Here is a 15989-nt window from a genome sequence, read left to right on the forward strand (position 1 = left end):
CTTTCCAATGATACCAGACACATCTCTGAGTCTCAAACTATGTGGGATCTGTGCTGCTCACAACTTGGGCATGTCGTTTAGGCTAACAACATAAAAAATAAGGGCGTGTATTAAGTGGTTAACTTAATACACGCCGACAATTTCCTTCACCATTCGATCCTTCGCCATGAAATTTCAAACCCTCATAACTTCACTCCACATGGTCTGAGCTTTTCCAAATTTAATATGCTTGTTCAGTGTCCCGGTCTGAACACATGTACAGTCTCATATTTAGTGACAGTCATAGCGCCACCTACTGGCAACAGGAAGTCACTTGCTTCAGTCTTTCACTGATTACTCCCATAATCTTAAGTATTTATACCTGAAATTAACTCAGCTGAGACATAAGACCTTGGTGATGCTACATTCTGCAACTCATGACCCATCATCAAATACCGTTGCCATGACAACACATTCAACGCCATGAAAATATGATTACAGTTTTCAGGGGCAAAGGACGCCTCCACGGTAACGAAACTCAACACACACGTCTGGAGTGGGGTCATTTAACATCCTATATACTTCAATGGGATGGGCGTGACTAAACAGCTCAATAGCGCCCCCTTGAATATTTCAAAATTGAACCTCAGCCTTCCCGATTGACATATAAGAATGACATTCGGTAAGTTTATGTATCATCTCCAGACGCACAAAAACGCCATTTGGACCCATACCCTAAGTCCAACAGGAAGTCAGCCATCTTGGGAAAAATGCTCAATTGTGTTGAGTTTTTCGATCATTTCCAGGCCACATATTTTAACGAACTAGTCCTAGAGATTTCATCCCATCCACTTCAAAAACACAGAATCATCTTGAGACATTGGAGATGAAAAGTTATCAAAAGCTTTTTCGTCCGTCATTCCTGTTTGCCTTGGTGAGATGGCGAATTTCGATGTCTCGCCATGAAATTTCAAACCCTCATAACTTCACTCCACTCTGAGCTTTTCCAAATTTCAGAAGCTTGTTCAGCGTCCTGGTCTGAACACATGTACAGTCTCATATTTAGTGACAGTCATAGCGCCACCTACTGGCAACCGGAAGTAACTTGCTTCATTCTTTCACTCATTACTCCCATAATCATAAGTATTTACACCTGAAATTGACAAAGCTGAGACATAACACCTTGGTGATGCTACATTCTCCGACTGAGATACAGCCTGACATGCGTGGGGGCGCGAGCGCCCGTTCATCACTGTTTGCAGTTTTAATTATTATTATAACCATTGTTTATTTTCATAATAACAAGAAGATGTACTAATGCTCCTTTTCTATAACTAGCAAAAAAGAGAGGAAGAACATGTTTCTTGCTATAATGGAGTATTTTCTTGTTATAACCACAAGGTTTTCTTTTCATATCAAGAAACTGAACAAATATTTCAGCAGCATTAATGCTGTAGCTTCAAGTGTAGATATGCAGCTCGCCATATGTCTCATAGTAAGACCATATTGTAAATAATTATATATTCTCAAGATTAAGTGCAGACCAACATCAAATGCTAATGTCAGTGGATCATCATCCCGGAATTATTCATGTTCACAAAGAGCAAAGAATACAACAGAGTAGGCTGTTGAATATGGAAATGACAAATCTACCTCACATAGCATCATTAAATAAATAATTTCCCATTGAACATTTCTGAAAAAGTGAGGTTCAATACTGAGAGTAAAGCTGCTGCTTTAAAGTGTGGGCACTTTAAGACTGTGAACCAGCACCAGCCCAGCACCAGCACTAGAACTGCTTTGGTGGAAAAGGGGTATCAGACAGCCCAGAGAGAGATTTCTACTTGTCACTGTGTCTTGTTAAACAGTTCACTATGGTTTCACATCTTAATTGAACACAGATGATGTTACTGTAGTCCTGATGAGTGCAGTGAGAGGCGGAGCAGCAGTGCAGGGCAGAGGGAGTGTTTACTACCGAAATCCAGAAATGAAACTGAAAGGAACTCCTTGCTGAGGAAAAGAAACGTCTGGTTCTCTCCAATACAATCAAAGTTTGTTTCAGCTTGCAGCTCCCGATTCATCACAGAAGCAGGTGAGTGCTGATATTTAGTCTGTTTAAACAAAAGCAAGTGCTTAAAAGATTTCAGTCAGTTGCATTTAGTCAGTTCAGTTGTTACTTTCCTGGCAGTAGCAGGAGTTCATTTGAATTGATGTTCAAGGTACAAGGTAAAAATCAAGGGAAAAGAATAAAGAGTGTTAAACATTTAAAAACCTTTTATAATGGTTAAATTAGTGAATGGCAGAACCTACCAGCAAGCTCTTTGTGAGGTCGTCAGAAGTAATATCTTGAAGTCTTCTTTTTTTCTGTCTCACCTGACCTCATGCAAGAAACACTGATACAAACGTATTCATAGTGAAGAGGCATGTGTGAGTGTTTTAAGATATTTGTGACATTCATCAAATTTCTCTTAGGTACAAATGAAATGTATGAGGTGTCCAGACTTGTCGTATGAGTCATGAATAGATCATCTCAGCCTTTATTCACACGAGGAGAAACTCTTGTTTGACTTACAGTTATAATGATCTAATATGAATCGATTTGCAGGTTAAATATGAACACACACTGCTAATGCTGCTTCAAAGTGATATACAGAGCCAAGTGTACCCCACAATTCACCACAGTATATTGTGCAAACCAGTCCAGTAGGTGGCAGTAGTTTGTTGATGATTGTTGGCTTTAGGCCCAAAAATCTAAAAAAGTAGATGTGGAAGTATGATTGAGGAAGGTTGATTATTTTCCCTCTTTTGGTCTTCTTTTTCAGACATGTTGGCAGCCAGCAGTTTTCTCTCTGAAGATCAGTTTCTGTGCTCCATCTGTCTGGATGTGTTCACTCATCCAGTCACCATACCATGTGGACACAACTTCTGCAAGAACTGCATCACAAAACACTGGAATGTGAATTTACACTGTCAGTGTCCCATGTGTAAAGATGTCTTTGACAGAAGGCCTGAACTACGAGTCAATACATTCATATCTGAGATGGCTGATCAGTTCAGACGGTCAGCTGTAAAGAAAAGCAGCAGCTGCTCAGAGCCACAATGGACCAACACAGGAGATGTTCTCTGTGATGTCTGCACTGAAACCAAACTGAAGGCTGTGAAGTCCTGCCTGGTGTGTCTGACCTCCTACTGTGAGACTCACCTGGAGCCTCATCAGAGAATCTCAGGACTGAAAAGACACAAGCTGATTGATCCTGTGAAGAACCTGGAAGACAGAATGTGTAAGAAGCATGATCGACCTCTGGCACTGTTCTGCAAGACTGATCAGATGTGTGTGTGTCAGTTCTGCACTGAGACAGATCACAAGTCACATGTCTATGTACATCTGATAGGAGAATATGAAGGGAAGAAGGCTGATCTGGGAAAGATAGAGGCTGGAATTCAACAGATGATCCAGAAGAGACGACTGAAGATTCAGCAGATTAAGGAGTCAGTTAAGCTCAGCAATGAAGAAGCAGACAGAGAGACAGCAGACAGTGTGCAGGTCTTCACTGCTTTGATAAAGTCTGTTGAGAGAAGTCTTGCTCAGCTCATTGAGATGATTGAAGAGAACCAGAAAAGAACAGAGAAACAGGCTGAAGGTTTCATCAAAGAACTGGAGGACGAAATATCTGAGCTGATGAAGAGAAGTGCTGAAGTGAAGCAACTCTCACACATTGAAGACCACCTCCATTTCCTCCAAAGCTTCTCATCCCTGAGGCCTGCTTCACCCACCAAAGACTGGACAAAGGTCAGAGTTCAAACATCATTTGAGAAGGCTGTGTCTCTGAGGAGAGCTGTGGCTCAGCTGAAAGTATTCAGTGAAGAGATGCAGGATCTGTATGCTGATGCTGAACTGAAGAGGTTCCAGCAGTTTGCTGTGGATGTTACGTTTGATCCTGATACTGCAAGTCCCTATCTCATCCTGTCTCAAGACAGAAAACAAGTCAAATGTAGTGCGATACAAATTAATGTCCCAGACAATCCATTGAGATTTTCTGTATGTAATGCTGTTTTGGGAAAGCAAAGTTTCTCTTCAGGCAGATTTTACTATGAAGTTCAGGTTAAAGGGAAGACGGAGTGGGATTTAGGAGTGGCTAGTGAGTCAGTTATCAGGAAAGGAAAGATCAGATTGTCTCCTAAGAATGGCTTCTGGACTGTATGGTTGAGAAATGGAAATGAATACAAAGCTCTTGCTGGCCCTGGTGTGACTCTCTCTCTGAAGTCGAAACCTCAGAAGATGGGGGTGTTTGTGGATTATGAGGAGGGTCTGGTCTCCTTTTATGACGTAGATACTGCAACTCTTATCTACTCCTTTACTGACTGTAACTTCACTGAGAAAATATATCCATACTTCAGTCCCTGCAGTAATCAAAGTGGCATAAATACTGCCCCCTTGACCCTCACCCGTGCCACACACATTTGACTAATCATTTGATTTTCTCTAGCCATAGTCAAGTCATTCAAAGGAATTCAGGGGAAATTTCATTTCTTGGTCATATCTATTAAGTTTCACTCAATGTGCAATCACAACTGAGACAGGTTGTGTATTAATGTTTTCTCTTCAAACCTAGTCTGACTATACCAGACCATCAAAGACCTCCACCTACCAAGTCTTGGGATTTCTAAACACATAGTAGTTGCTTGAATGGTGGCAAGAATGGCCAACAAACCTATGCCCCTCACATTATATCAAGGCCATGCTGCACTGGAAATGATGCTCTGCCGTCATTCTCCTCCATAGTGAATAATGGGCCACCCTAAAGACTTTGGATTGGTTCTGCAATGCAATTAAAAAACAAACAAAACAACAACTCTCATACAGTTTTGTCCACCCTGAGGTTTACATGGGGGACTCCAGATTAGGACATGACACCCCCTATCTGAGAAACTGAGTGGGATATAATCAAGTAAGCATTGCCACAGTCAAAGCAACATTCATTGTACTTCAAGATTGCACTCAGTCTCTGCATTGTTATAACTTTGAGTATCAATCTTTATCAACCTTTATTTGTATAGCGCCAAATCACAACAGAGTTATCTCAAGGCACTTTATACATTTAGAGCAGGTTCTAAACCGAACTCTTCAGGTTTTAACTTTAAAGAGACCCAACATTCCCACATGAGCAACAGTGGCAAGAAAAAACTCCCTTTAACAGGAAGAAACCTCAAGCAGAACCAGATTCAAAGTGGGCGGCCATCTGCCTCGACCAGTTGGGGTTGAGAGGAGAGAAAGGAAGGACAGAGGAGAGAAGCACAATGAAAATCAACAATGAAGCTAGACGGTCCGGGACTGGAATCTGTCATCCGGACGTCTACAGGCCCAGATCACCTGTGAGACGAGAAAGCACAGACAACTCCGTGACAAGTGGTTGTCAAGGCTGGGACCCAGAATCAACGATGCGGACGCAGTGTAGCAGGCAAAAAACCAAGGGTCTTTATTAACGGGAAAAGCAACAAAAACTTCAACCAAAAAACCACAAAGGTATCGAGAAACAAAAGGAGGGAGGCACAAAAAAATCCTCAATGCCACAGGCAAAACTGGACAGAACTACAGGGCTTCGGAGGCACATGAGGACAGACACTCTGACACCTGGTGACTGAAAAGTGGCAGTATATATGCAGGTGGTAATGATGATGAGGGACAGCTGAGGGAAGGGGCGGGGCAACAGGTGAGGGGAATGAGGTGATTGCAGGAGTGGTGAGACCTGGAATGACAAAAAAAGGATGATGAAAAAACACAGAACAGGCCTAAACTGCTGGTCCCGTAACACTCCGGGGAAGAAGTTTAGGTTATTATTATTATTATTATTTTTTTTTAAGTATATTTCTTCGGGCTTTTTTTGCCTTTAATGTACAGGACAGTGGATATAGACAGGAAACAGGCAGAGAGAGGGGGAATGACACGCAGGATAAGACCACTCGCGGTGCAGGATTTGAACCGGGGTCACCTGCAACGAGGACTATAGCCTCAACACATGGGGCGGGTGCGCTACCCACTGAGCTAAGCTCAACCCCGAAGTTTAGGTTATTGAATGCATTAATAGAACATGAATGTTAATGGAAATAGATGGATGGATAGAGAGAGAGAGGGAGGAGGAGAGAGGAGCTCAGTGCATCATGGGAGTCCCCCAGCAGTCTAAGCCTATAGCAGCATAAGCTAAGAGCTCTAAGAGCCCTAACTATGAGCTTTATCAAAAAGGAAAGTTTTTAGCCTACTCTTAAATGTAGGGAGGGTGTCTGCCCCCCGGACCAAATCTGGAAGATGGTTCCACAGGAGAGGAGCCTGATAGCTGAAGGCTCTACCTCCTGTTCTACTTTTAGAGATACTAGGAACCACAAGTAGACCTGCATGCTGGGAGCGCAGTGTTCTAGTAGGTACATAAGGTATATGATGGAGCCTGACCATTAAGAGCTTTGAAGGTGAGGAGGAGGATTTTGAATTCTATTCTGAATTTTACGGGAAGCCAAGATGGGAGTAATATGATCTCTCTTTCTAGTTTTTGTCAGAATACGAGCAGTTGCATTCTGGACCAGCTGGAGAGTCTTTAGAGACTTGTTAGGACAGCCTGATAATAATGAATTACAGTAGTCCAGCCTAGAAGTAACAAATGCATGGACTAGTTTTTTAGCATCATTTTGAGACAGGATATGTCTAATTTTTGCAATATTACGCAGATGAAAGAAGGCAGTCCTTGAAATATGTTTTATGTGGGAATTAAAGGACAGATCCTGATCAAATATAACTCCTAGGTTCCTGACAGTGGTGCTGGAGGCCAGAGTAATGCCATCCAGAGTAGTTATGTCATTTAATAATGAATTTCTAAGGTGTTTAGGGCCAAGCACAATAACTTCAGTTTTATGAGTTTAATAACAGGAAGTTACAGATCATCCAGGCCTTTATGTCCTTAATGCATGTTTGTAGTTTAGTTAATTGGTTAGTTTCATTTGTCTTTATTGATAGATATAATTGAGTATCATCTGCATAACGATGGAAATTTATTGAGTGATTCCGGATAATGTTCCCTAAAGGAAGCATATATAAGGAGAATAGTATTGGTCCAAGCACTGAGCCTTGAGGAACACCATATCTAACTTTTGTTTGCATGGAGGATTTATCATTAACATTTACAAACTGAAATCTATCAGATAAATATGATTTAAACCATTTCAATGCTGTTCCTTTAATGCCAATTAAATGTTCAAGTCTCTGCAACAGGATTTGATGATCAATAGTGTCAAAGGCAGCACTAAGGTCTAACAGGATGAGGACAGAGAGAAGTCCATTGTCTGATGAGGTTAAAAGGTCATTTGTAACTTTTACCAGTGCAGTCTCTGTGCTATGATGAGCTCTACATCCAGACTGAAAATTCTCAAATAAACTATTACTATGTAGAAAGTCACACGGCTGATTAGCGACTGCTTTCTCAAGGATCTTAGAGAGAAAGGGAAGGTTCGATATCGGTCTATAGTTGGCTAGAACCTCTGAATCAAGAGTAGGCTTTTTAAGATGTGGTCTAATTCCAGCTACCTTAAAGGACTGTGATACATAACCTATCACCAAAGACAGATTAATCATATATAATAAGGAAGTGCTAACTGAGGGGAATACTTCCTTGAGCAGTCTAGTTGGAATCAAGTCTCAGAGACAAGTTGATGGTTTGGATGAATTAATCATTGAAGTTAATTCTATAAGGTCGACTGTAGAAAAACAATCTAAAGTATCAGGTTTAACAGCGATTTCTCAGTGCTTATTGAGGGCAGGAGGTGATTTATTTTGTCCCTAATAGTTAAAATTTTATCATTAAAGAAACTCATGAAGTCACCCCATGCCTTTGATTCACAGTAGGAGGCCTAGGCTGAATCCACTGGAATAAAATACATCTACTTGCCAAAAGTAGAAAAAGTTTTACCTGCATATATGGCAAAGACAAGTCCTCATTCAAAATATCCAACAGGATCAAACCAGGTTCCACCAATATATTGCTGTTAAAAATCTTACCATCCTGCTACCTTTTCTCAGAATTTTAATATGAGGGGACACTGCCAGATACAGTGAAAGTAAGACCCCATGCCTATTTTTACACTTCATACATAGTGAAATCCTAGGATCAATAACATTGAGGACTTGAGGGGTGTATGTTGTAACCTGTGAAGGATTCTATACTAACTTTCAGTAAGTCGGTTGTAAATAAAATGTTCCGTATAGACTCTTAAGCATCAGACCACTTCCTTTCCTCAAACCTAACTCCCAGATCCTTCTCCTATACATTCATGACCTTGTTGTCAATATTACATGTGTTGACAGATTGTAATGTTCTGTAAGAACATCAACACATTCTTATAGCACTGGTGCTGTAACAGGAAGATTTTTTGTTTGTATACATTTTAATAGGACAAATAGACTTAACAATCATTATTGCGTATTACTTTACTTTGGATAACTTGTCTTTATGGTCCCCTTTGTTTTAAAGTTAGCTGGCAAAAATGTGTTTATGTTTAGGACTCCTTCTGGTTAAATAATTTAGCTGTACATAGAATGATGATTTTTCTTATGACAGTGTCTATCCTAAAGTTGTAACTCTTTTTTGTTTTTTATTATTGAGTTTGTTTTTGTTTTGCTTGATCTTTCATTTTTCAATGTTTGTGTTATGTATTATTATGCCCTGTATTACATATTGCTTTGTTTTTTATTTGTTTTATACATCTAAAGCGGTTTATCCAGTTACTATACCTGTAAGCTCTTTTATGCACAGCTGGGTTAGCTTTTATATAAGGGGAGCTACTGCCACAGGCTAATATTTGATAAATAATCAAATTGTAATAATCAATCCTCTGGTACTACAATTCATGGCTGAAGTCCTCACTACATCTTTAATTTACATGTATTAATGAACTGTCAACAACCACATTCTGTTTTTATACTCATGTAGGTGTTTGCAGAGGTGGAAAGTAACGAATTACATTTACTCGCGTTACTGTAATTGAGTAGTTTTTTTGTGTACTTGTACTTTTTAAAGTAGTTTTAAAAATCTGTACTTTTACTTTTACTGAAGTATGTTTTGTGTGAAGTATTGTATTTCGCTACATTTTAAATCACATCCGTTACTGAGTAAAAAATGTTGAATGGCTGAATGTTTTTTTTTAAAGCAAAGGGGATAGAACAGCATCATTAACCAGCATGATACAATGACTTAACATTCATGCAGCCTGTTACACCTGGCAGCTAGCTCTCATAGCGACATATAAACTCTAACACAACACAACAAACTCCATTAGACGTTGTGCTGTCATCTGTCTCACTCTTCGTGTAGGACGAGGCATTGCGCATGATGCGTTCACGTGGAAAGGACAGCGTCGGAAATGAGAGAATTGAGGGAATGCTGCACAGGGGCACAGCCTTTTAAACATGGGTACTTAAACGTTTGGTCTTCTTTGGGTAATTTAAAGAAAAGTTATTGCTCTTGTGACTTTGACCCGTAGTGATTCATAGATATGCATTATGACTGTTGGTTTACAACAGGGTGATTGTAGGACTAGGATCAGACCTTTAGAGGGGCTCAGCTCCTAATGAGAATTTGACATTCAATGCCCTGCAAGTGTTTTAAAACCCCCCAATAATCATTCAGTGTTTCCCACACAATATTTAGAGACTATGGAGGGTTTATTATTTATTTTTAGGGCTGCTGAGATCAAATTTAGGGGTGTAAGAAAATCCCCCAAAAAAGTCTAAAATCGCTCCGGGTTTACAGAATCCACAATTATGCCACCTTCAATTTAATGGTTGTGTTATTTGAAAATGTTTTATGGGATGGTCTTCACTAAAATGACACATATCTCCATAAATGTTTTAAATGTTGTGTGTCGACATATTTTGTCATTGAAGCTGAATTTGTAAATGTCTGTTAATTAAAGATGTTATCTTTAATTAAAACAACTAGTTAGAGATTTATGAGCCATCACTTTGTCCTACAGCCCCCCCCCCGACCTTATAAAAGTAACTAAGTAACTTTTACTCAAAGTATTTTTTTAACAAGCTACTTTTTACTTTTACTTGAGTATATTTTTAGACCAGTACTTTTACTTGTACTCAAGTAAAATTTCATCAAAGTAGTGGTACTTTTACTTGAGTCAAACATTTCAGTACTCTTTCCACCTCTGGGTGTTTGTATTGTGTTGTTCTTTTTACAGAAAAAACATTGCTTATTAAACCTGAATAAATCAACTTTTGCTTTTATCCCTTTTCATGTAATTCATTACATTAAATGAAATGAAAATACAAAGACGTTAGAGATTATAATTTAAGAATATGTTAAATTAAAAATATGAAAAAATACAAATCAAGTAAAAATAAATTAGGCATAGAGACCATTTTATTGTCACTGCCACAATAAAGTGAAACTATCAAGAATAATGACAGAAACATAAAAGGAAAGGTGGATTTCCTTGTACTTGATTGAATAATGGTTGATTAGATAATTAAAACTAATACCATAGTCTGTATTTAAGAATACTAGAAAAAAAAAGAAAAGAAAAGAAAACTAATACAGTGAGTGTATTCTAACCAGATTCTAACATAGAATCCATGGTGTGTGTGGCCCTTTAAGGCCGCCTCCGCCTCCGTCACGCAGTGTGAACGTCACGTACGGAAGTATCAACATGGAGGACGGTAGAGAAGCTTCCACGAATTCACTTCTGAAAGATGGTAAAAACTGCTTTATGAACGGCGGCGACGGGCTGTACAGCACTGTAGTGTCTGTAGTTTTAAAACACACAATAAACTGCATAGTCAAGTTCACACATTCGTCTTACTGCGTACGTTAATATGACGTGTTTGTGTGTAGAAGTGACATGAATAGAAAACCTGTTTGAAGCACTAGTTTAAACATTTCTATAACGTTAGCTTCTCATTTGTCATTGCTACTGTGACATTTTTAGTATAGCTTTTACATGAAACTGGCGACTTAAAGTAAGAGAAAAACTGAATGGAAGTAAACAGAGACACAGGCTGCTTGTGTTTTTAGCTGCAACACTTGAAGCTAAATCTATTAATGAAGTTAGGAATAGTATGAACCGGTCAGTGTTGATTCTGTGAACTCGCTGCTGTGTTTGCAGAGTGTTACGCTGATTTCCTGGCAGAGGACTTCGATGTGAAGACGTACACTGCTCAGGCTATTCACCATGCTATCATCGCCGAACAGCTGGCCAAGCTGGCGCAGGGTATCAGTCAGCTGGACAAGGAGCTGCACAGCCAGGTATGTCCTACACACACACACACACACACACACACACACACACACACACACACACACACACACACACACATTCATTACTCACATCTTAATATCAAATAGTGAAGTCGTTTTTTATTTGCATAGCCCAGTATTACTAATCACATGTTTGCTTTATTGAACTTAACACAGTCTGGACAGCAATATAACATTCTGTCATTAGACCCTTGATTCTAATAAGGCAGAGATGGCCAAATTATTCCATTAGAGTTCATGTAGCTCCAGCCTTCTCAACCCAAAAATACTCCATTTATTTTAAATGTAAGATAAAGAAAAACAGCAACGTCTCACATTAAAGGACTATTTTTGGTTGAAAGAAATGACATAAATGATCACCAAAATAGTTGCTGAATAATTTTATTTTGAATTGATTAATTGACTAATCATTAAATTTCTCCTTACTGCTGAAAGCTTTTGCCTCTCAAACAGAGGATCTACTGAATCTTGTTTAATAATATTATCATATTTTTTGTCTGTTGATGTGTTGTAATCCTAACTGCACTTAACTTTAATGACACTTGTGTCTTTTTACACAATTCTTTGTACTATCGAAACAACTGTTACATAGAAAACATGGTTTTGCAAAATATTTAAGAAAGCGCTGATTTAAAAAAAAAGGTTAGTCCTGTCTCTAATGAAGAGTGTAATTGTCTTAGGTTGTCAGTTAAGTTTGTAGTTTGCCACACTGCTACATTTTGGTACCTATACCTATCTATAATATAGCAGCCACATGAACCTTTACGGAATAGTTTGGACATCCCTGACCTAGAAGAAAGAAAACAAGGATGAAGCAAGCAAGATTTATCCCTTCTTAAGATGTAAGCAGCCTTTGAGGTATGTTTGAGTTAAAGGATATTTATTCAAATAAATATCTATTAAGTCACTGAATGAGGTAACACCATGCTGATTGAGCCTATGGCCTGCCGATGAAAGCTCTTGCAGTATTATGATTATTATGATCAGTTATTGACATGTTATCCATCACTCAGTGGTTGATCCTCCAGGAGAACAGAAGTAGAACAAAATAAGTTGCGACACTCAAGTGATGTATTTCTAACATGAAAACACAGGACAAAAAAAAACAATGCAATAAGTATAAAAGTATAGAAGTTAGGGAGACATAACACATCAGTCTCGCTCTCCAATTTGCTTGTGCTACTGTAATGTCACATAGCAACACTGTTTGCATATCTGGCAGTGATGTCAAGCGAGGTCCAAAAGAACAGCTGCAGGTACCACTTAATGCCACATGGTGCCACCAGAGAGAACAAAAAGGAGATCTTTGCGCTTGCCATTCATTCACTAAGTTCATTTCTATATGGTTACGTTTTATCTATGATATATTTTAAGTGCATAATTTACATTTGCTATAACTGTGTTAGCTCAGTATACTACCTATTGTATAGCTCTAGGGGAACAAAGCCCCATTTTTTAACCATGACCCTGTGCCTCATGTCTGTTCCTGGAGGAACCTACAAAGAGAAATCTCTTTATTTGGGGTTGACTCATATGCAGAGGTACAAATTGTTTGGCTTTGTAACTACATGTAAAGAGACACAGCAGGTTGGTTATGTGGCATTAGGGAAAGCAGCTGTGATGTATGGGTGTAAAAATGAAAGGTAGGGACATTTAAGAAGGGAAAGCAGTTGTACACTTTTCTTATTGGTCATAGTAGACAATGTGAGGTTCCATTAGAGGAACCTGAACATAACCTGTGTGTTGCACTCCTGCAGTAGGGAGGAATCGTAATAGTTTGCTGTCTCTATATATTTATTTTTCATTTCTTTCTTCCAGGTGGTGGCCAGACATGAAGACTTACTGGCTCAGGCCACTGGGATAGAGTCTCTAGAAGGTAATTTACGCTACCATTTTAACTTCAAGACCAAAATGAGCCGGAGCTTTATTGACAACAACAGTCTTCTTCTAGTATTTAAATACTGAACCAGTAGGCTCTTTTGTCCAGAGATCATACATTATTAGCTGGAAAGAAGATCCGTTATAAAGCCACCTTTGCTTTATTACCAAACCAAGCTGCCATAATGCCGGTCCCGCCTGTACCTTTTTCATAGCACTCTGGTGTAACACAACAGTGTGAGCTCCCTGTCCCCACTGTGCTGTCCCTTTTACACAGATGTCAGTCCAATTCTGTAACTACCTCTGTAGCCGGCTTATTGGCGGACCAACTCTACCCCACAATCCATGTCTGTACCTTTTTATACAGAACAGCGATGCAGAGTAAAAGTGCAGCATTCCCGCCTTGAACAGGCTGGACTAGTGTTTAGCAGACTATTTTAGCTGGCATTAGTTTTTACATAGATGTATTTTCCTTTCTGGCAGCCATCAGTTCAGTTCATTTTTGACACTTATTACGTGACTGAGACAGGTCATTCGTAGAAGTAGAAGAAGCAGTTTTTCAAAGTAGAGCTGCAACAATTTGTCAATGAATAAATGAGTTGATTGGGAGAAAAAAATTGTAATTCTTTGGGTTCAACTTGTCAAATGTGATGAATAGTGTTTTTTCCTTGTCATATATGACAGTAAATTGAATATTGTAATGTTTAATGACTGTTACTCAGACAAAACAAGCAATGTAAAGATATAACCATACCAACAAGTGTTTTCAGGTCATAACAGTGCAACAGCATTTAGTAAAATCTCAAATGTCCGACTCTGCCATCAGCACATGAATGCATACTGGAATTATTTGATCTTTGAGCAGCATTACCAACCAATGACCAAAATCAAGCATCATGTTTGCTCAATTATCTGCAACACTAGAGATTTCTTTTGAAATTCTGCCTTTTCCACTATTGCAGTTGTTATGTTTTACCACAAGAGGGTGCCAGCATTCCTCAAATGAAATCAGTGTCAACCTGTACTAAAGGAAATGAATTGTTGTTTTAAGGGGTCCTGCAGATGATGCAGACGAGGATCAGTGCTCTACAGGCGGCTGTTGACAGGTAAACACAGACACAGATTACATGTTTCATTGTCAATTCACATTTACACAACCTCATTTTCTATTCTAGGCTGAGTGCAGTAAACATGGTGCTATGTGCTGTGTAATTCTATGATTGTTTAGCTGATTTGAGCTCCAAAAAGGTGTGAATGACACTGAAGTAACTTTAAAAGAAACAAAATGTTTTGTTCAAATATGCCTCACTCTTCTCATTCATGCAGCAGCACGGGTAAGAAATTGTCAAGAATTTAAAGCCATTTAAACATTTCTTGAATTTTTCCCAGCTGGACTGTACATCCTCTGTTTCTATCTGTGAAGCCTCAGTGATGTGACTGATTCAGGAACACTTTTAACTCAAGGAACAGTCTAGTTCTGCAGGTCAGCTCCCAAACATGATGCAGTAGACCTGATGAAATAAAACACAGTAGTCCACCAGTCAATCTACAGGAAAGACAAGTCAATTTTATTTCTATTGCACAAAATAACACATCTACCTCAAACAGCTTTAAGTCATTTATTTATTAAGCAGAAATGTCAAATGTTCCCGGCCACATATTCTGGTTCTAGCTTCTAAAATATGAGGATTTGTTGCTTCTGTCTATGGATTATATTGTAAATAGTGTCTGTTTTTCACTATTTACATTTAGTATATAAAATAATCAGTTAATTGATAAAGAAAATAATCCATAGTGCTAGATTTTACTGATCTCAAAAAGATATATAATAAGATTCAATGAGATTCATATTAGCTGATACAGCTGGTAAAGTGATAGACTGGCATTAAGAACGGTTTCTTATGCTTCAAATATTGAAAGTCATTTAGTTAGTGATCATTGAAGTAATCTCCATTGATGAACCACCAAACACAACCTGAATCACTCAATAAAACATACATTGGTTGAAAATATATATCATTGTTCTCATCTCAACTCCCAACAACTGTAGTGTCATTTTTATGAACCTGTGTGATTTTTCATTCATTGTTGTGATGCGTGTGGAGAGGTGCAGACATATTGTCACATCACAACAAGGACGAACGCTATTTTACTACTTCACCTTTTATTAACCAGCAGTGGAGAACACTCGTTCGACAGACACATGTCCAGGCCTTCATTTTCACTGTTCATTGATTGTGGAGAGGAAAGCATTCAGAGGGAGGTGGAGTCAGTTAGACACTCAGCATCTGACAGAAATAGGGATGAAAAACACCACCAAACCGTGCAGGAAAAAGAAACATTATATGAAAATGAAAGAGCAACCTGCTACAACTGAAATGATAAGATATGCCTACATTAAGTATTGCAGCAGTAAAGTGGACAGTAAAAATATAAGGAGCATTAATACATTTTTTTAAAAGAATAATAAATAATTAGTACAAAAGCAATAAAAACAGTAGTACTACTAAATACTAAAATTATATTAACACTATGTATAAGAGTAGTATTGACTGAGTTTGACATTGTTATTGCACATATATAATGGAGAATAAGTGGATTACTCAATTAATAAGTACAGGAAATAAAAAGGCAACAGTTAACCTAAATCATTATTTATTAAACAAAAATGTCAAAATTCATTGGTAAGAATGTACCAATGTATTCATAGCCCTGAACTCAGTATATGGAAGAAAATAAAATATCAGCTCCACTTATTCTTTTTCTCACTTCATTATTTTTGTTATTTATCCATCAACTGTTTTCTTTCACTCACCCACCAAACAG

The 15989-nt window shown here is 38.5% G+C and overlaps 2 protein-coding genes across 2 annotated transcripts in view; both read left to right on the plus strand.

The window, feature by feature from the left end:
- The first annotated feature begins 2803 nt into the window (after window positions 1-2803).
- Window positions 2804-4444, plus strand: LOC128353475 (E3 ubiquitin-protein ligase TRIM21-like). Its single transcript, XM_053314178.1, has 2 exons — window positions 2804-3012; window positions 3085-4444. Exons 1-2 carry the CDS (start codon window positions 2804-2806, stop codon window positions 4442-4444), a joined length of 1569 nt encoding a protein of 522 aa, XP_053170153.1.
- A 6227-nt stretch (window positions 4445-10671) lies between these two features.
- Window positions 10672-15989, plus strand: part of cog5 (component of oligomeric golgi complex 5) — a 75292-nt gene continuing 69974 nt past the window's right edge. Inside the window, 4 exon segments of the mRNA XM_053313974.1 lie at window positions 10672-10723; window positions 11134-11273; window positions 13104-13161; window positions 14215-14269. Of these exon segments, the coding sequence (XP_053169949.1) occupies window positions 10678-10723; window positions 11134-11273; window positions 13104-13161; window positions 14215-14269 (299 nt within the window). The 5' untranslated portion in view covers window positions 10672-10677.

Source organism: Scomber japonicus, chromosome 23 (genome assembly GCF_027409825.1).
Source record: "Scomber japonicus isolate fScoJap1 chromosome 23, fScoJap1.pri, whole genome shotgun sequence".
Taxonomy (NCBI): domain Eukaryota; kingdom Metazoa; phylum Chordata; class Actinopteri; order Scombriformes; family Scombridae; genus Scomber; species Scomber japonicus.

Coding starts and splice junctions, on each gene's coding strand:
- LOC128353475 (XM_053314178.1), top strand. CDS start 2,804: ATGTTGGCAGCCAGCAGTTTTCTCTCTGAAGATCAGTTTCTGTGCTCC. Junction 3,013..3,084: donor CTACGAGTCAATACATTCAT/ATCTGAGATGGC, acceptor GCCACAATGGAC/CAACACAGGAGATGTTCTCT.